This window comes from Cetorhinus maximus, chromosome 18 (assembly GCF_964194155.1).
Source record: "Cetorhinus maximus chromosome 18, sCetMax3.hap1.1, whole genome shotgun sequence".
NCBI classification, from domain to species: domain Eukaryota; kingdom Metazoa; phylum Chordata; class Chondrichthyes; order Lamniformes; family Cetorhinidae; genus Cetorhinus; species Cetorhinus maximus.
The window spans coordinates 2,157,348-2,178,607 of NC_135896.1; the positions used below are offsets into that span (position 1 = coordinate 2,157,348).

At 46.0% G+C, this 21,260-nt stretch overlaps 1 protein-coding gene across 1 annotated transcript in view; it reads left to right on the forward strand.

Annotated features, from left to right (window-relative positions):
- The first annotated feature begins 11,139 nt into the window (after positions 1 to 11,139).
- The window catches only part of LOC144693526 (uncharacterized), a 67,522-nt gene continuing 57,401 nt past the window's right edge, over positions 11,140 to 21,260 (forward strand). The window contains exon 1 of the mRNA XM_078563369.1: positions 11,140 to 11,374. Coding sequence (XP_078419495.1) covers positions 11,311 to 11,374 — 64 coding nt within the window. The 5' untranslated portion in view covers positions 11,140 to 11,310. The remainder of the gene's footprint in view (positions 11,375 to 21,260) is intronic.

Genomic DNA, 21,260 nt, shown 5'->3' on the forward strand with positions numbered 1-21,260 from the left:
GCAAAGCCTTTGACAAAGTCCCACATGGCAGACTTATAAAGAAGGCAAATGCACATGGGATACAGGGTAATTTGATAAGGTGGATTCAAAATTGGCTTAGTTGTAGGAGACAGAGGGTGATGACAGAAGGATGCTTTAGTGACTGGAAGCCAATGTCCAGTGGCGTACCACAGGGAACTGTGCTGGGTCCCCTATTATTTGTCATTTATATAAATGACATAGATGACTATGTGGGGCGTAGGATTAGTAAGTTTGCAGATGACACAAAGATTGGCCGGGTGGTTAACAGTGAGGTTGAGTGTCTTGGGCTACAGGAAGATATAGACGGGATGGTCAAATGGGCAGATAAGTGGCAGATGGAATTTAACCCTAAAAAGTGTGAGGTGATACACTTTGGAAGGAGTAATTTGACAAGGAAGTATTCAATGAACAGCATGACACTAGGAAGTTCTGAGGAACAAAGGGACCTTGGCGCGTGTGTCCATAGGTTTCTGAAGGCAGAGGGGCATGTTAGTGTGGTGGTGAAAAAGGCATATGGGACACTTGCCTTTATCAATCGAGGCATAGATTACAAAAGTAGGGAGGTCATGTTGGAGTTGTATAGAACCTTGGTGAGGCCATAGGTGGAGTACTTTGTGCAGTTCTGGTTGCCACATTATAGGAAGGATGTGATTGCACTGGAGGGGGTGCAGAGGAGATTCATCAGGATGTTACCTGGGATGAAACATTTAAGTTATGAAGAGAGGTTGGATAAGCTTGGGTTGTTTTCGTTGGAGCAGAGAAGACTGAGGGGCGACCTGATCGAGGTGTACAAGATTGAGGGGCATGGACAGGGTGGATAGGGAGCAGCTGTTCCCCTTAGTTGAAGGGTCAGTCACGAGGGGGCATAAGTTCAAGGTGAGGGGCAGGAGGTTTAGTGGGTATGTGAGGAAAAACCTTTTTATCCAGAGGGTGGTGATGGTCTGGAACGCGCTGCCTGGGAGGGTGGTGGAGGCAGGTTGCCTCACATCCTTTAAAAAGTACCTGGATGAGCACTTGGCACGTCATAACATTCAAGGCTATGAGCCAAGTGCTGGTAAATGGGATTAGGTAGGTAGGTCAGGTGTTTCTCACGTGTCGGTGCAGACTCGATGGGCCTCTTCTGCACTGTGATCTGTGACTAGTCTAGTAATACTAGTCTAGTCGGGGGGAGGAGGTAGCATAGTGGTATTGTCACTAGACTAGTAATCCAGTGACCCAGCATAATGTTCTGGGAAATCGGGTTCAAATTCCACCTTGGCAAATGGTGGAATTCAATAAAAATCTGGAATTGAGATCCAGTGATCTCCATGAAACTATTGCTGAATGTCATAAAAATCCATCTGGTTCACTGATGCCCTTTAGGGAAGGAAATCTGCCGTCCTTACCTGGTCTGGCCTACATGTGACTCCAGACCCACAGCAATGTGGTTGACTCTTAAATGCCCTCTGAATAAGGGAAATTTGGGATGGGCAATAAATGCTGGCCTAGCCAGTGACACCCACATCCCATGAACGATTAAAAAAGACCTTCTCTGAACTGCATCAATGCTTTTATATCCTTAAATAAGGAGACCAGTACTGTACACAGCACTTGAGCACTCGAGATGTGGTCTCACCAATGCCCTCTGTAGCTGAAGCGTAACCTCCCCACTTTTGTATTCAATTCCCCCATTCTATTACAAAACAAAAATAATACCTGGAAAAACTCAGCAGGTCTGGCAGCATCTGCGGAGAGGAACACAGATAACGTTTCGAGACCAAATGACTCTTCAACAGTTTTTCCAGGTATTTTTATTTTTGTTTTGGATTTCCAGCATCCGCAGTTTTTTGCTTTTACCCCCATTCTATTAGCTTTCCTAATTACCTGCTGTACCTGCATACTAACCTTTTGTGATTCATGCACTAGGACACCCAGATCCCGCTGAATCTGAGCTCTGCAATCTCTCACCATTTAGATAATAAGCTTCCTTTTTATTTTTCGTGCTAAAATGAACGATTTCACATTTTCCCACATTATTCTCCATTTGCCAGATCTTTGCCCACTCACTTAACCTATTTATGTCACTTTGTAGCCTCCTCAACATCCTCTTCACAATTACTTTCTGGACCTATCTTTGTGTTGTCAGCAAGTTTAGCTACCATCCTTCGGCCCCATCATCCAAGTCATTTATATAATTTGTAAAAAGCTGAGGCCCCAGCACTGATCCCTGTGGGACTCCACTAGTCACATCCTGCCAACCAGGAAAAAACCCATTTATGCCAACTCTCTGCTTCCTGTTAGCCAGCCAATCTTCTATCCATGCCAATATGTTACTCCCTACACCATGAGCTTTTATTTTCTGCAAAAACCTTTGATGTGGCCTTGTAGTTTGAGGCAGTGACACTTCACAATTAGAACCTTGATTTTTGTTGGCTCCAGGCTGATGGGTTGAAGTTCTCTCTTGCCACCCCTTGGCCGTGACTCTCTGCTGGGTGGAGGAGCCCTGCAATCAAGGGCACTGGCGGCATTGTTAATTGTGAGCATGGTGCTACGGCTCCAAACTGCCTGCAGTTCATTATCAATGGGCAATCTGTTTCCTGTTGCATCCAGATTCCAGGAGGTTGGCTAGTGATCTCACGCTTGTTCACTCGTTCTTCTAACGTTGGTGTAAATGGAGCTTTACTCTCTAACCCACTGTTTATCTGCCATGGGAGTGTTTGTGATGGTGTAGTGGGAATTTTACTCTGTATCTAACCCCGGGCTGTACCTGTCCTGGGAGTGTTTGATGGAGACAGTGTAGAGGGAATTTTACTCTGTATCTAACCCTGTGCTGTACCTGTCCTGGGAGTGTTTGATGGGGACAGTGTAGAGGGAGCTTTACTCTGTATCTAACCCCGTGCTGTACCTGTCCTGGGAGTGTTTGATGGAGACAGTGTAGAGGGAGCTTTACTCTGTATCTAACCCCGTGCTGTACCTGTCCTGGGAGTGTTTGATGGGGACGGTGTAGAGGGAATTTTACTCTGTATCTAACCCCGTGCTGTACCTGTCCTGGGAGTGTTTGATGGGGACAGTGTAGAGGGAGCTTTACTCTGTATCTAACCCCGTGCTGTGCCTGTCCTGGGAGTGTTTGATGGGGACAGTGTAGAGGGAGCTTTACTCTGTATCTAACCCCGTGCTGTACCTGTCCTGGGAGTGTTTGATGGGGACAGTGTAGAGGGAGCTTTACTCTGTATCTAACCCCGTGCTGTACCTGTCCTGGGAGTGTTTGATGGGGACAGTGTAGAGGGAGCTTTACTCTGTATCTAATGCCGTGCTATACCTGCCCTGGGAGTGTTTGATGAGGACAGTGTAGAGGGAGCTTTACTCTGTATCTAACCCCGTGCTGTACCTGTCCTGGGAGTGTTTGATGGGAACAGTGTAGAGGGAGCTTTACTCTGTATCTAACCCCGTGCTGTACCTGTCCTGGGAGTGTTTGATGGGGACAGTGTAGAGGGAGCTTTACTCTGTATCTAACCCCGTGCTGTACCTGTCCTGGGAGTGTTTGATGGGAACAGTGTAGAGGGAGCTTTACTCTGTATCTAACCCCGTGCTGTACCTGTCCTGGGAGTGTTTGATGAGGACAGTGTAGAGGGAGCTTTACTCTGTATCTAACCCCGTGCTGTACCTGTCCTGGGAGTGTTTGATGGGGACAGTGTAGAGGGAGCTTTACTCTGTATCTAACCCCGTGCTGTACCTGTCCTGGGAGTGTTTGATGGGGACAGTGTAGAGGGAGCTTTACTCTGTATCTAACCCCGTGCTATACCTGCCCTGGGAGTGTTTGATGGGGACAGTGTAGAGGGAGCTTTACTCTGTATTAAACTGGATTGATTCCTGGGATGAGAGAGTTCCATGAGATTGATTAGAATGAGCCATAATTCTCTGGAGTTTGGATGAGAGATCAAGAATGAGAGATGTTCTAATTAAAATATATAAAATTCTTAAAAAGGTTGACAGCGTAGATGAGTTGAGGCTGTTTCCCTTGGCCCCTAGAACTTAGCTCCCTTAGTTCCCTAGAACTAAGACACACCCTTAGCTAAGATAAGGGGTTGGCAATTTAGGATTGAGATGAGAAATGTCTTCACTCAGAAGGTTGTGAACCTTTGGAATTCCTCGATGAGGTTGATAGATTTTTGGGCATTAACTGAACCAAGGCCAGAGTTAGGGCTGAAAAGTGGACTTGACATACAAGATCAGCCATGACCTTATTGAATAGCAGAGTAGGCTGGAGGGACTTTATGGCCTGCTCCTGGTTGTGGTTGTTGGAGGTCAATCATTCTCAGTTCCAGGACATCACTGCAGGAGTTCAGCTGATCTTCGCTCCATCATAAGGTCAGAAGTGGGGGTGTTTGCTGATGATTGCATAATGATTGCAAATTCTCAGATATTGTACCAGTCTTTTTCCCTATCCAACAAGACCTGGACAACATTCAGGCATGGGCTGATAAGTGGCAAGCGACATTCATGCTACACAAGTGCCAGACAATGACCATCTCCAACGAGAGAGAATCTCACCATCACCCCTTGACATTCAATGACATTGCCATCACTGAATCCCTCACTATCAACATCCTGGGGGTCACCATTGACCAGAAACTGAACTGGACTAGCCATATAAATACTGTGGCTACAAGAGCAGGTCAGAGGTTGGGAATTCTGTTGCGAGTAACTCAGCTCCTGACTCTGCAAAGCTCATTCACCCATCTACAAAGCACAAGTTAGGAGTGTGAAGGAATAATCTCCACTTGCCCTAATGAGTGCAGCTGCAACAACACTCAAGAAGCTCAACATCATCCAGAACAGAGCAGCCCACTTGATTGGCACCCCACCCACCACCTTCAACATCCCTGCACCATCGATGCACAGTGGCAGCAGTGTGTGCCATCTACAAGATGCACTGCAGCAACTCACCAAACCTCCTGCGACAGCACTTTCCAAACCAGAAACCTCCATTGCTTCAAAGAACAAAGGCAGCAGACTGGAACACCACCACCGGCAAGTTCCCCTCCAAACCACACACCATCCTAACTTGGAACTGTATCACTGTTCCCTCATTGTCGTCGGATCAAAATCCTGGAACTCCCTCCCTAACAGCACTGTGGATGTACCTACAACATATGGACTGCAGCGGTTCAGAAGGTGGCTCACCACCACCTTCTCAAGGGCAATTAGGGATGGACAGCAAATACTGGCCTAGCCAATAAAGCCTTCATCCCAATAAAAATAATTTAAATAAAATGTTTAGCTAGAAGGGCCGAGTGGATGATCCATCTTGGCCTCCTCCTGGGGCCCCCAACATCAGAGGTGCCAGTCTTCACCAATTTGATTCACTTCACGAGACATTAAAAAATGGCTGAAGTCACTGGATTTTATTTTAATATTCTTTCATGGGCTGTGGGTATTGTTGGAGTTGCACTTATTCAGGCAAGTGAAGTGCATTTATCACTCATGACTTGTGCCTTGTAGATGTTGGGCAGGCTTTGGGGAGAGGAGGTGAGTTACTCGCTGGAGAATTCCCAACCTCTTGACCGGAATACAGCAAAAGCTATCGCTTCTGACAGCATCCCATCTTGCTCCTAACCACGCTGTTCCAGTACAGCTATATCACTGGCATCTACACAACAATGTGAAAAATTGCCCAGGTATGTCCTGTCCACAAAAAGCAGGACAAATCCAATCCAGTGAATTACTACCTCATCAGTCTATTCTCCATCATAAGAACATAAGCAATGTGTGTAGGAGTAGACCATATGACCTGTCGAGTCTACTCCACTATGCAATACGATCATGGTTGTCTTGGGCTTCAACATCATTCCCACCCTCTTCCCATTTACCTCGGGTGGAATTTTATGGCCCATTCCACTGGTGGGATTTCCCAGTCCTGCCCAAGTCAATGGACCTTTGAGCAGCTAGCTGCATTTTATGGCCCTGCCCCCACCATGACGGGGCTATAAAATTCCACCCCTTGGTTCTCTGAGAGACCAAAAATCTGTCTATCCCAGCTTAAATATATTCAATGATGGAGCATCCATCAAGAATCTAACTATCAATGGCATTCAACAGCATTACCGTTACTAAATCCACCACCATCAACATCCTGGCCCTGGGGGATACTGTTGACCAGAAACTGAACTGCACCAGCTATATATACATGTCTAAAAGAGCAGGTCAGAGGCTAGGAATTCTCCTGATACCTCAAAGCCTGTTCACCACCAATAAGGCACAAGTCAGGAGTGTCATGGAATACTCTTCACTTGCCTGGATGAGTGTGGCTCCAACAACACACAAGAAGCTCGACCCAATTCTGGATAAGGCAGCCTGTTTAATTGGCACCACATCACTACCTTAAACATTCACTCCCTCTATCACTGACATACAGTGACAGCAGTATGTACCATCTGCAAGATACACTGCAACAACTCACCAAGCATCCTTTGACAGCACCTTTAAAATCTGTAACCCTTACCACTTAGAAGGACATGGGCAGCAGATGCATGCGAACACCATCACCTACAAGTTCCCCTCCAAGCCACACACCATTGTCACTTGGAACTAAACTGCCATTTCTTCATTGTCACTGGCATTCTACCTAACAGCACTGTGGGTGTACCTATTCCACATGGACTGCAGCGGTTCAAGAAGGTGAACATTGCTGATTGTTGTAAAAACCCATTTGGTTCATAAATGCCCTTTAGGGAAGGAAATCTGCTATCCTTACTGGCCCACACGTGACCCCAGACTGGTTGACTCTTAATTGCCCCTGTTCAGAGGGCATTTAGGGCTGGCTGGCCACATCACCACCTTCTCAAGGGCGGTTAGAGTTGGGCAACAAATGCTGGTTATACCAGTGATGCTGACAATACATGAACCAACAAAAAAAAATGGAATTCACAGCCTGGAAAGTGTCAGTGGCATAGTGGTATTGTCACCGGACTAGTACTCTAGTGACCCAGGGCAATGTTCTGGGGACCTGGGTTCAAATCCCACCATGGCAGATGGTGAATTAAAAGCCTGATGACCATGAAACCATTGCTGATTGTTGTAAAAACCCATTTGGTTCATAAATGCCCTTTAGGGAAGGAAATCTGCTATCCTTACTGGCCCACACGTGACCCCAGACTGGTTGACTCTTAATTGCCCCTGTTCAGAGGGCATTTAGGGCTGGCTGGCCACATCCAATGAATAAAAGAAAAACTTTGGGCAATACCATAAAAGTCGCACTGTAACGCCAACTACATTAGTGGGACTCCTGTCAAAAATTGATGCAGGAAATCTGAGTCACAGTTTATGTAGACTATTTTACCCAGTGTAACACAGAGTATAACTCATGATCTGGAGTGTGTTACAACTGAATTTATACATTTGCAGAAACGTTCCAAGATCCAAAGAGTGTTATCAATCAAAATTTGACACCAAGCCAAAGAAGGAGCTGTCAGGACAAATGATCAAATGCTTGGTCAAACAGGTAGATTTTGAGGAGTGTCTTAAAGGAGGTGAGAGAGGTAGTTGGGGGTGGGGGGACGGGGCGGGCAGAGGAGTTTTGGAAGGGAATTCCAGAGCTTGGGACCTAGGCAACTGAAGGCATGGCCACCAATGGTGAAGCAATTAAAACTGGGCATGTGCCAGATGCCAGAACTGGAGGAGCAGAAATGTCAGAGCATTGTAGGGCTGGAGGATTTCACAGAGATAGAGTCATAGAGGCCTACAGCACAGGTAAAGGCCCTTCGGCCCATCAAGTCTGCGCCAGTCAAACAAGTACCTAACTATTCTAATCCCATTTTTCAGCACTAGGCCCATAGTCTTGTGTGCCATGGCATCGCAAGTGGACATCCAAATACTTCTTCAATGTTATGAGGGTTTCTGCCTCGACCACCCTTTCAGGCAGCGAGTTCCAGATTCCCACCACCCTCTGGGTGAAAACATTCTTCCTCACATCCCCTCTAAACCTCCTGCCCCTTACTTTAAATCTATGCCCCATGGTTATTGATCCCTCCACCAAAGGGAAAAGTTCCTTCCTGTCTACCCTATCTATATCCCTCATAATTTTATACACCTCAATCATGTCCCCCCTCAATCTCCTCTGCTCCAGGGAAATAACCCCAGTTTATCCAATCTCTCCTCATAACGAAAACTCCCCAACCCAGGCAACATCCTGGTAAATCTCCTCTGCACTCTCTCTAGTGCAATCACATCTTTCCTGTAATGTGGATTCCAAAACTGCACGCAATACTGTAGCTGTGGCCTAACCAGCGTTTTATACAGTTCCAGCATAACCTCCCTGCCCTTATATTCTATGCCTCGGCTAATAAAGGCAGCTTTGTGTGGGAGGTGGGGTAGGACAAATAGTGTTATTTTGGCTGGCTATTAGGTACTGTACTGCAGACTGGAGTGTCCTCAGGGTTATTTCAGTGGTACAGATGATATTTATGTATTTGATGATGGACGTACGAACACCAGAGGAGAATCAAACACTGTGTGTGGCACAGCCAAACAAGCCAGATTACTGCTGTCTGAGCAGGAGTCTGGTGTTACCCAGCTCATTCACTTCACAGTAATGGAAAAGGCCATCCTGGGACTGTCATGACCTTTCCCCCAATTCATAGATGCTCTTACTATGCCAATGTTAAAGCTTGGGACAGCTGGTTTTCTACTGCTCTCCCGAATTAGAGCTTCACTGTGTTTGACTGCAGTCAACATCTCGGCTACTATATTAGGAGGGAGTGGAAGGGCACAGCAGAGCTTAATGGGAGAGGTCCACTGCAAGTGTAAAACAGGCAAAGATCAAAGGAATGAAATACAAATTGACAACAGTCAACTGGGCTGAACTGTTAAAGACTTACATCTTTCACAATCTCAGGACATTCCAAAGCTCTTCACGGACAAGTAAGTATCTTTGAAGGGTAATCGCTGTTCCAGGAAATGCAATAGTTTATTTGCACAAGCCAAACTCTCAGAAACAGCAATGTGATAATGACCAGATCTATTTTGAGTGATCTTGGTTAAGGGATACACTTTGCTGGGACACTGCAGAGAACTACACTGCTTGCCCTCTTCGAAATAATACCCCCTGAGAGGGCAGGCGGGACCTCCATTTACCGTCGTATTCGAAAGACAGTGCAGCACGCCCTCAGTACCGGACTGAAATGTCAGCCTATAACTGTGCAGAGAAACAGTGGAAAGTATTCAAAGAAGTAGTTGGTACAGTGCAAAACACAGGATATATCCCTAAAAGGCAAAGGCTCCACTTGCGTAGTTAACCAGAGGCAACTGATGAGATAAGAAACAGTGCCGAGATAAGTGAAACAGCTTATGACAATAAAAGCAAGATCCTCTGGATTGGGAGAGCAATAAAATGACAGAAATTAATAAGCAGTGCCAAAGGAAATCTGAAGCAAAAACTTGTAAAAGTTTCCAAAGCCAACATTAAAAGTTTTTATACAAATAATAAGAGTAATGCAAGAGAACGTGGATCAATTAAAGGCAGATATGGACTGTATCTTACACAGGAGAAAGTGAAATGGTTTGTGGAGAGCTAAACAGCAGCTGGAAGATTGCACTCGGACAGTGAAATAAGTGGAAAATACATTAATTGTGAGCAAGAACCCGCACCCCAGTGAGAGTCAGCACCTTCAGGAGAGGAGGGGGACCCTGTACCCCAGTGAGAGTCAGCACCTTCAGGAGAGGAGGGGGACCCTGTACCCCAGTGAGAGTCAGCACCTTCAGGAGAGGAGGGGGACCTGTACCCCAGTGAGAGTCAGCACCTTCAGGAGAGGAGGGGGACCTGTACCCCAGTGAGAGTCAGCACCTTCAGGAGAGGAGGGGACCTGTACCCCAGTGAGATTCAGCACCTTCAGGAGAGGAGGGGCCTGTACCCCAGTGAGAGTCAGCACCTTCAGGAGAGGAGGGGGACCTGTACCCCAGTGAGAGTCAGCACCTTCAGGAGAGGAGGGGGACCTGTACCCCAGTGAGAGTCAGCACCTTCAGGAGAGGAGGGGGACCTGTACCCCAGTGAGAGTCAGCACCTTCAGGTGAGGAGGGGACCTGTACCCCAGTGAGATTCAGCACCTTCAGGAGAGGAGGGGGACCTGTACCCCAGTGAGAGTCAGCACCCTCAGGAGAGGAGGGGGACCTGTACCCCAGTGAGAGTCAGCACCTTCAGGAGAGGAGGGGGACCCTGTACCCCAGTGAGAGTCAGCACCTTCAGGAGAGGAGGGGGACCTGTACCCCAGTGAGAGTCAACACCTTCAGGGGAGGAGGGGGACCTGTACCCCAGTGAGAGTCAGCACCTTCAGGAGAGGAGGGGGACCTGTACCCCAGTGAGAGTCAGCACCTTCAGGAGAGGAGGGGACCTGTACCCCAGTGAGAGTCAGCACCTTCAGGAGAGGAGGAGAGAAAATGGAGAACTACCTTGAATTTTGGGTGGATCCTGCCCCTTCATGTCCGTGCCGCTCAGAGACTAGAATAGGTGATGAACTGCATTTTTTAAAAATTACATTGCCAAGCCCCTCTCTGGAATGAATGGGCTGTGAGTGAGTGTCAGATTCGGAGCTGAGCATTGTCAGTCTGTGCAAGATCAGCCTCGGTCCCTGAATCAGTCCCTGAATGGAGCAGCACTGAAGTTGACGGGTGACACTGAGAGTTACTTTGCTGCCGAGTCAATGGAGATTGCTTGCTGCGATTAGTCAACAACCCCAGTATTGTTGTTAACAAGTGAGGGTCTGGATGAGGGAAGGTGAGCTGGATAGACCTCGGATGTTTCTTGTCTAGCAAGTGGAATGTAGGAGCTGGGTTACACTGCAGAGAGAGAGATGTAAAGAGAGAGAGAGAGAGAGAGAAGCCAGGAGTTGTTCTAGTTTTGTTTTGTAAAGATCAGAGACCCCCCAAGGAAAGGGATTTCTCCAGGTTGTGCTGACTTTCACTGATACATTGTGAACATTTGTTTAATGTAAGAATATGTAAATGAGGTTGGTTGTGGATTGGGGCCAAGTGAGTAGATTATTTACACACACAATAGTGCCAAACCAAAAAAAAAAAATCAATTGAGATATTTTTCCCGGCTGGAGCCGGGCTTCCTTGTCAGGGCTGGTGTTGGCTCCACTCGGCACAGTCGCTGCACTGGGGCAGGAGCTGAGTGTCGAGAGGTTCACTCCTGTCAGAATCCAGTTTAATCTATAAAACAAACCGGCCGGTTATTTGAGTCCTTTCTTCCTGCGGCGCTGATAAAAGTTTTCTCACCTCAGGTGGTGTCCTCCCCAGAGCCAGGGGTCGGGAAGGATGTTGTCTACAGGTGGTGCAGAGGAAGAGGTGGACATCAACAGCGTGAAGGGCGTGTTGCAAGGTAAGGGACTCTGGGGGTGGTGAGGGGAGGGGGGGGGGAGGTATAACTTTGTCTCAAGCATTGGCAAATCAGCAACTGGAATGGAAATAAACTGCTTGCTGGCTCCTGTTTTATAACAGGACCACATTTCATTATCTTTCAACTGTGCTCAGCAATCGCAGCCATTCACTCGAGGAGGGACCACCAGCCTATCTAAACTAAACATGTACCATGGAGTGCAGAGGAGAGAGGAGGGAGGGTGGTGAAAGGAGATGCAATGGCAGGAGGGGTTAACTGAGGGAAACAGGGGGAGGGGGACTGGGAGAAAGAGAGGAAGGTGGGTGGAGAGAGAGAGGGAGGCAAAACCCTTTCCCCCTTCATGTGTAGGTATTTCTGATTTTAAAAATTCCTTCATGGGGTGTGGGCATCGCTGGCTGGGTGTTTATTGCCCATCCCTAGTTGCCCTTGAGAAGTTGGTGGTGAGTTGCCTTCTTGAACCGCTGTAGGTACACCCACAGTGCTGTTAGGGAGGGAGTTACAGGATTTTGAGGGGGGTGGGGGGCAGTGACAGTGTTCAGTGACAGTGAAGGAGCAGCCAATATGTTTCCAAGTCAGGATGGTGAGTGACTTGGAGGGGAACTTCCAGGTGGTGGTGTTCCCATGTGTCTGTTGTAAAGAAAAACTTTCAAATTGGCTTCAGTGAATCTGATGATTGATGACAAATGTGGTGACGAAGCAAATGAGATACCTAAACCAATTGGGCACAGCTGGGGATGGGGGTGGGGCGAGCAGGAAGTAGATGATGTATTGAATGGGCCACCTCCTTTATGCCTGTTTCACTCCTTCCTCATTTTTCCACTGATTGGAAAAGAACGCTGGAGGTCTGAAAGAACAAGCTCTCCATTAGCCGTTAGCCCATTCATTGGTGACTTGCTGATCACATGTTTCACTTCTTCTGGTTTGGAGCTGCTTGTTTTATTTTCTATTTTATGCAAATAGCTCCTATTTGCATCTGTGGCTGGAGATGGAAAAGTTATTCAAATATGATCTGCTCACGTAAGGAGACCGTGAGTTGGAAACAAACTGCAGAGCACAGCCAGGCTGGCTCATCCAGAATATCCAAAGGCTCAGTTTGATAAGTTTTTGATAGACAAGGGAGTCAGGGGTGATGGGTTAGACAGGAAAGTGGAGTCAAAGTCACAATCAGATCAGCCATAATCTTATCGAATGGCAGACCAGGTTTGAGGGGCCAAGTGGCCTACTCCTGCTCCTAATTCTTGTGTTCTTGTGTGTTTACACACTCGCTTACAATGCTGGACAGAAATACCCAAGTGTTGGATGCACCAGGCAGAGCAGGAAAGTCCCAGGCTCCATCCTGGGCCTGTGCCTGAGTGAAGTGATCCCAGGCAGAGGGAGTGATAGGGATACTATAATTGGTCTTAGAGTCTCCGGAGTTAGGAAGGAGAAAAATGTGCCGGGGTTCTTGCTTTTAATCATTGTCTAGTGATTCCTTGGAATGTGGGAATGCATGAAACACAGAAAGATCTGGTCACATCTCTGTAGCTGCTTTCATGACCTCAAGATGTCCCAAAGCCAGTTAGGTACTTTTGAAATATAGTCACTGTTTTAATGTAGTGTGTCTGTGTTTATGAGCACTCTCCTGGCTGGTCTCCTATCTTCCATACTCCTTAAACTTCAGCTCAGCCAATGCTCTGCTCCCCATATCCTAATGCACCACATCCCATAGACTCCTGGCTCAGAAATGGCTCAGTTTTAAAATTCTCATCCATGTGTTCAGGTGCCTTGCACCTCCCTATCTCTGTGATCTCCTGCAGTCCCACAACTCTCTGAGCTATCTGTGCACCTTTAAATCTGGTATCTTATGTACCCCTGATTTTAATCACTCCTAAACTGATGGTCTTCAGCTGACTGGGCCCTACACTTTGGAATTCCCTCCCTAAATTTCTACCATCTCTCCTTCGTCAGGTGACAGTAAAACTTACTCCACGAACACAAAAGCAAAATACCGCAGATGCTGAAAATCTGAAATAGAAACAGAAAATGCAGGATATACTCAGCAGATCAGGCAGCATCTGTGGAGAGTGACCATGCTGACATTTCAGGTTGATGATCTTGCATCATAACTCTGTTACTCTCTCTACAGATGCTGCCTGATCTTCTGAGTATTTACAGTATTTTCTGTTTTTTAATTCCTTAAAGACTTAACTTTGGTTGTTTGCCCTAATATCTCTTTATGTAGTTTAGTGTTTGAATCTTGTTTGGTAATGTTCCTGTGAAGTGTCTTGGGCTGTTTACCTGCAATAAAGCCGCTAAAAATGCAAGTTTTTGCTGTTGTTGTATGTGTGTGTTTTTGCCTGTACCTGTCTGAGTGTGCCTCTGTGTGTGTTTGTCTGTGAATGGGAGTTCCTGTGCTTTTGTTTGTGTGGGCTGTTTGTATAGTGCAGTCATCCAACAGCAATGGTTGGCTATGGTCAGCCCCATGGTCAGCAGCCTGCAGACACTCAGGTGGGAGTACAGGGAGGGTGGTGGCCAGTGAGAGAGGCAAGAGGAATGTGATGCCAGAGCCCCAACCCTCTGCACAGCTATCTCCGGCCCTCATCAGTGTTCTGACAGGGGAAAGACCCGAGACTCTCTCCATACAGACAGGGGGAACATCTCCTCCACACCTCAGCACCAAGGATTTGCTGGGCAGTCAGACTAGGATCCTGGAAACTGAGCCTACATCACCTCTTGGAGAAGAGTGAAAAGAATGGGCAGGGAACGAAATTAAAATAGCTCATAAACACAGAAGGGAAGAAACAGAACGGGCTTGTTAGATGTAACAAAGAATTTGTTGATGCTGAGGCCAGTTTAACTGAACCTGTTCCTGTTATAGATGATGGCTCTGGGAGGTGGGCAGGACCTGGTCACAGGCTGTAATGGGGTTCAGAGAGGACGTGTTAGTTGAGTGTCAGACAATCTGTGATGGAGATTCTGGCCTCATACACCCTCCTCCCGTTGGATCCCAGCCTGATGCAACTTGCCTTATTCAAAAGTACTGAAGCCACACCCTTCATTCATTCAGCAGCTGCCTACGGATCCCAAACAGGGAGTCCAGAACTGGGGAGGGGAGCGGAGCAGGAAAAGAGGTGGGTGGGTAGGGGAGATGACAGGAAGGGCACAATGGGGAAAAGGACAGGGAGGAATGGAGGAGGAATGGGAGTGAGTGAGGGACAGAATTTAGGGACCTTTGCCCTGGTTGAAAATTAATTGAAAACTTCAATGAATGTGCCTTTTGATTTTTATAACAGCCACCAGACAGTGTTAGCTTTATAATCTCAGGATGGTTAACTTTAACCACAGGTCCTCGAGGTCTGAAGTGCATCACTTGAGGGAGGGGGAATACGCGGGGTTAGATTTAGAGATTTCGATGGAATGTAGCAGTTTATCTCCACAGAGGGAGACTGACAGATGACAGAGAGATGGAGAGCGTTATGGGTTAAACTGCGCCCATTGGATCAAGTTCAGCTGTTGCCTCTAACACACCGTCTAGCATGTCTGACCTGTCCAGACATGGAATAGGAGCAGCTTCGTTTCTCTATGGCTGGCAGGTTTATTCTGTTGCCAATGGTGACATAAGTAAATACAGAGGGAGGTAAACACACAGCTGGTTGGGATGGAAAATCTTTGGCATGTGACAGTGTGACTCCCCCTCACTGGCAGAAGCTCCACTCACTGACAGCTCCAAGATTTATTTAACCTGTTGTTCAGTGACATGGGTTTTCTAACCATTGCTTTGTGCTCAGCGGGATGGGACAGTGAGATACAGAAAGCAATGACTTGCGTTTCTACAGCGTCTTTCGTAACCTCGGGACATCCATAAACACTTATCAGTCAATGAAGTAATTTTGAAGTATAGTCACCGTTCTAATGTAGGATGTACGCACTCCCAGGACAGGTACAGCACGGGGTTAGATACAGAGTAAAGCTCCCTCTACACTGTCCACATCAAACACTCCCAGGACAGGTACAGCACGGGGTTAGATACAGAGTAAAGCTCCCTCTACACTGTCCACATCAAACACTCCCAGGACAGGTACAGCACGGGGTTAGATACAGAGTAAAGCTCCCTCTACACTGTCCACATCAAACACTCCCAGGACAGGTACAGCACGGGGTTAGATACAGAGTAAAGCTCCCTCTACACTGTCCCCATCAAACACTCCCAGGACAGGTACAGCGCGGGGTTAGATACAGAGTAAAGCTCCCACTCATTTATGATAATAGGTAAAAAGTTAGTTTAAATTCAGGATGGAACAGGAATGGATTTTTGACAGAGGCTTTGACTGGGAATTATATAAAGAAAGAGATATTTTGCGTTTATAAGGTGTTTTTCACAATTCCAGGATGTCTCAAAGTGCTTTACAGCTAATGAAGTACTTTCAAAGGAGAGTCACTGTTCTAATGTGGGGCACCGAGTGAGAGGAATGAACGGGATTGGTGAAAATGTGACTAATAGATTGTAATCACTCTCTTCCAATCCTATGTGCTGGTTTCTAAGGGGAGACGTTGTGTTATAGTATTGGCAGTATCTCTTCTGATTACCCCTGAGCAGGGCTTCTATCTTCCCTGTTATTCCTGATGGTTGGAGAGAGGGACTGGGGAATAGATCAGATATCAGGTGGGCGACGCTAGTGTGGAGATAACAAGTTATATTTATGTAGCGCCTTTAACACAATAAAACATCCCGAGGTGCTTCACAGGAGTGATTATCAAACAAAAAATGGGGGAGTTCAAAAGCCAAAGTTATGTGAATGACCTGAATGTGGGTGAGCAGTAGGATCGGCAGGTGAACTGAGATTGCTGTGCAGCCAGTGTTTTATTAAAATCACTCACATTCTAATGCACCTCATCTAAAATTAGAATTAAAAATGTGGATGTATTGGACAGACTAACAAAGAGGATAAAAACCCTGGTCCGGATGGATTGCATCCACGTATTTTAATAGAATCTCGGGAAGAGATAGCAGAGACATTACTATTCATATTTACTAACTCGTTAGAAAATGGTATGGTGCCAAAGGACTATCTAATCTAAATTAGATAGCTAATTTAACTCCTGTAATAAAGAAGGCAGGCAGAACATTTCCAGAGCATTATAGTTTAACGTCAGTGGTGGGAAAAATAACGGGCTAAAGGGGAGAATAGTGGAACATCTAGAAATGAGAAATATAAGAATGAATAGTCCGCGTGGGTTTCAAAAGGAAAATCTTGCTTGACCAAGCTCATTGAATTTTTTGAAGAGGTAACAGAGAGAGTCGATACTGGTGATGCACTAGATGTAATTCACCTAGATTTTCAAAAGGCCTTTGATACGGTGCCCCATAATAGGTGAATGAATAAGGTCAGGGACTGTAGAGTCAGGGGCCAAGCGGCAGAATAGATTGCTATCTTGTTTCAAGACTGGAATTAGAGAGTGGGAGTAAAGGCTAGTTACTCAGAGGGTGTTTCACCAGGATCAGTGCTGGGACCACTGCTGTCCACAATTTACATTAACAATTTGGACTTTGGAACTAAAAATACAATTTCTAAATTTGCAGATGACACAAAATTGAAGGTACAGTCAATACTAAGGAGGACTGCAACAACTTACAGGGAGCATTAATAAACCTGCAGAGTGGGAAAATCATTGACAAATTAAGTTCAACACAGATAAATGTGAGGTCTCAGATTTTGGTAGGAAGAATAGGGAGGTCACTTTTTACTTGGAAGGTGAGAGTTCAGGTGAGGCAGAGGAGCTAAGGGATCTCGGAGTACAAATACATCAATCACTAAAAGTTGCATCACAGGGTTAGTCAAAGCTATTAAAAAAAAAACAAACCAAACACTGGGCTTTATTTCTAGAGGGACAGCATTGAAAAATAGGAATGTCATTCTAAACCTACATCAAACCTCGGGAGACAACACTCAACTGCTGTCGTTCTGGTCACCATATCACAGAAAGGCACTGGAGTGGGTGTAAAGATTTACATGGATGATACCAGGTACCAGTGGGTTAACATTTCAGGAAAAGATTGATAGGCTGGGCCACTTTTCTCTTAGAAAAAGAAGGTTGAGAGGTGACCTAATGGAGGCTTTAAAAATCATGAAAGATTTTGATAGAGTGGGTACTAGAGATGATAGAGAGAATGTTTCCTCTTGTGGGAAGTGTACAGTTAGAGGCCATCAATATAAAATAGTTACCAAGAAACCCAATAGGGAATTTGGAACAAAAACAAAAATACCTGGAAAAACTCAGCAGGTCTGGCAGCATCTGCGGAGAGGAACACAGTTAACGTTTCGAGTCCACATGACTCTTGAACAGAAAATAGAAAAGAGGTGAAATATAAGCTGGTTTAAGGGGAGTTGGGACAAGAAGAGCTGGATAGAGGGCCAGTGATAGGTGGAGATAACCAAAAGATGTCACAGACAAAAAGACAAAGAGGTGTTGAAGGTGGTGATATTATCTAAAGGAATGTGATAATTAAGGGTAGAAAGCAGGACGAGCAAGGTACAGATAGCCCTAGTGGGGGTGGGGTGGGGGGAAGGGATTGAAATAGGCTAAAAGGTAGAGATAAAACAATGGATGGAAATACACTTAAAAATAATTTGGAACAATGGCAGTGAGAATCTGGAACTCACTATCACAGGGAGTAGTTGAAGCAAATAACATAGATACACCTAAGGAAACACTAGACTAGCACATGAGGGAGGAGGGAACATATGGTTATGATAGATTTAGATGAGAAAGATGGAAGGCAGCTCAAGTGGAAGATAAACACCAATGTGGACTAGTTGGGCTGAATGTATGTCCTGTGTGATCTTAAGTACGATTTCTAGAATAATGACAGAGTTACTGCACTGCTCCCCTCAGAAACACTGAATTTAGCCTGTGTCCTAATTTCTCAGGGGCACAGAGAAAAGGCAAAGGGAGTGGGACTAGCTGAGTAGCTCTTATAAAGAGCTGGCATGGACACAGTGGGCCAAATGGCCTCCTTCTGTGCTGTATCCATTCTATGATTCTATAAGTTCCCCTCCATGTTTTACTAGCCCACACCATGGGATAAAGGAAGTAAGTAAGTTATTGTTGTCACAGTGTCCCATCCCCAAATCCCCATGTCACACCTTCTGTAATGACAGGGGTGAGTTAATAACTGCAAGCCTTGAAGCACCTATCAATCTAGCTAATCTTACAGGTAAGTCCAGTTGGGTTGCTGTTTTGTTGCATGCCTAGCAACGTTCCTTTGCAGGACTAGCAAACGATAAGTAACTCCACCCAGTGCTCAGGATCGCAGTCCCACACCTGTGTGTTTACCCTTGCCCTAGTACTTAAGACTCTTTGTTACTATCAGATTATGGAACATGCCGATTACATTAATCACTGAGTGTGAGATCAAAAGAACTTCGCCTAGATCCCTGGGTCAGGTTCCACCCGCTGATTATCCCCGCCCGTTCTCACGTTGGCATTTCTCGTGGTGTTGTTTTAATAACCAGCTCCGGACTGGGTGAATCCGGCCAGGCTGCCGCTGGCTGACCAGAACCCAGTGTCAGGAACTGGCGATGGAGGAATGGGTTCTCGGTATGGCCCATGTTTCCTGATGACACTAAATTCAGTGAGACAGTCAATGATGTAGATGGGAGCAGAAAGCTGCAAATTGAATGGATTCAGTGATTGACAAAACTGGCAGATGGAGTTCCATGTGGCAAACTGTGAAATCATCCAATTCTGACTGAAAATAAAGATATTTTCCAAATGGTGAGAATCTGGAAACCATGGAGGGGCAGAGAGCTTTCGGGGACCAAGGACAGAAATCACTAAATGCTGGTGCAACAGTACAAAATATAATTAAAAAGGCTAGAGAAACATTAGCCTTTATCTACAGGAAGCCGGAATACAAAGGGCTAGACGTTATATTGCAGCTATACAGAGCTCTGGGTAGACACTATCTGAAATACTGCACTCAGTCTGGGCACTGCACCTCAGGAAGGATAGACTGACCTTGGAGTGGGTACAGCACAGATTCACCAGAATGACACCAGGGCTAAAAGGGTTAAATTATGAAACAAATTGCATAAACTAGGCTTGTATTCCCTTGAGTGTAAGGAGTTAAAAGGCAATCTTATTGAGGTGTTTCAGATGATTTGATAGTTTCTCTCTATCTGCTCTCTTTCCTCAGGTGGCTGGGGGTGAGGGGAGGGAGGTGGTGCAGGAGGGAATCCACAACAGAGGGGGTATAACCTTAAAATTCGAGACAGGCCTTTCAGGAGTGATGTCAGGAAGCACTTCTTCACACAAAGGGTAGCTGAAATCTGGAACTCTCTACACCAAAAAGCTGTGGAGGCTGGAGTCAATTGAAAAAGTGAAAACTGAAATTAATAGAATCTTGCTGGGTAAGGGTATTAAGGAGTTAGGGAACCTGAGTGTTGCTGAAAAGAGACATTTTGTCGAAGGTCTTTGTCTTGCACTCATCAGGACAATCCCAAGAATACCAATGTCAGGGGAAGCAACAACTTTATACTGCATGAGAAGAGAGTGCTGATTAGTTGGCAAATGGACTCTGATTGGTAGAGGTGTTACCATGGAGAATATACCAGTTAATGGTGACTGACAGTTAACTGCCAAGCATTGTTTGAAATTTAAACCAGGCAGCTTGATTCTGATAGGTCAAGGCACTACCCTGAGGAATGAACCAGTGAATGGCTTAGCTGAAACAGGTGCAATGTGTGTACATGTTCTTTCTGACTGCACAGAACAGGGCCCTGTGAATTAACATATGTAGCTTCCAGTACACGGAAATGCGCCACATTGTGAGCCCTACTGACAATCTTAAATTGGTTGTCAGTGTAATTTTTAGCACATTGAGGATTATTTAGCAAATTTTAACCAATCGCAGGATCACATCTAATGTTGGACACTGTGTTTTGAGTTTTGCAAGTATGGGCTGGCTGGGTACGGTCTGGACCTTGACCATTGCGAACAGCGTCTGGGACAGGCTGTTTGATACGATCCACCAGTCTTTGGGATGTATGGCCCACATACCCAGCATCACACTGGCACTGAAATTCATACACCACATTATTTATTTGTGTGATAGGCAGAACGTCTTTTTGGCTTGACGGCAGCATCCTGTTAGTGGTGAATACCACTCGTGTTGTTACTGCGTAGTAGCAGCGTGAAACAGCTAGCTTCACCTGTTACTCAAATTTTTTAGATACTTTTGCCCTTCCAGGGTAATCTGAGGTAAACTGGGCACTTTTCAGGGCTGAAAGTGACGGCTTTAGGCCCGTCCATGAGTTTGTGTGATATACAGCACGAAATGATCTGATCAGGGTGGCCATTATCCTGCAGGATGTCTTTGATGCCCCTATTTCAGCATCAAGCTTGCATGGTGAGCAAATGGCTCGGGCCCTATTTACGAGGTTGCCAATGAGACCATTCATATAGCGTGTGGAACTGTAAGAATCCCAACGCGTATATTGACCAGTGGAGGTCGGTTTGTGGTATACTGTAGTAGAGAACCCCCTGGCTGGTTTCTCAACTAGTGCGTCAAGGGATTTCATTTGACTGCTCCATTTCAAAGGTGAATTTGAGCGCAGGGTGGAGCCCATTAAGACATGTAAAGAAATGATTACATAAGAACAGGTAGCAGGACCAGGCCATTCAGCCCCTTAAGCCTGCTTCACCATTCAACAAGATCATGGCTGATCTGAAATCTGCACCACACCTACCACCGATGACCTATCACCCCCTTGCTTACCAAGAATCTATCCACCTCTGCCTTAAAAATATTCAAAAACTCTGCTTCCACCACCTTTTCAGGAAGAGAGTGCCAAAGACTCACAAGCCTCTGAGTGAAACAGTTACATGC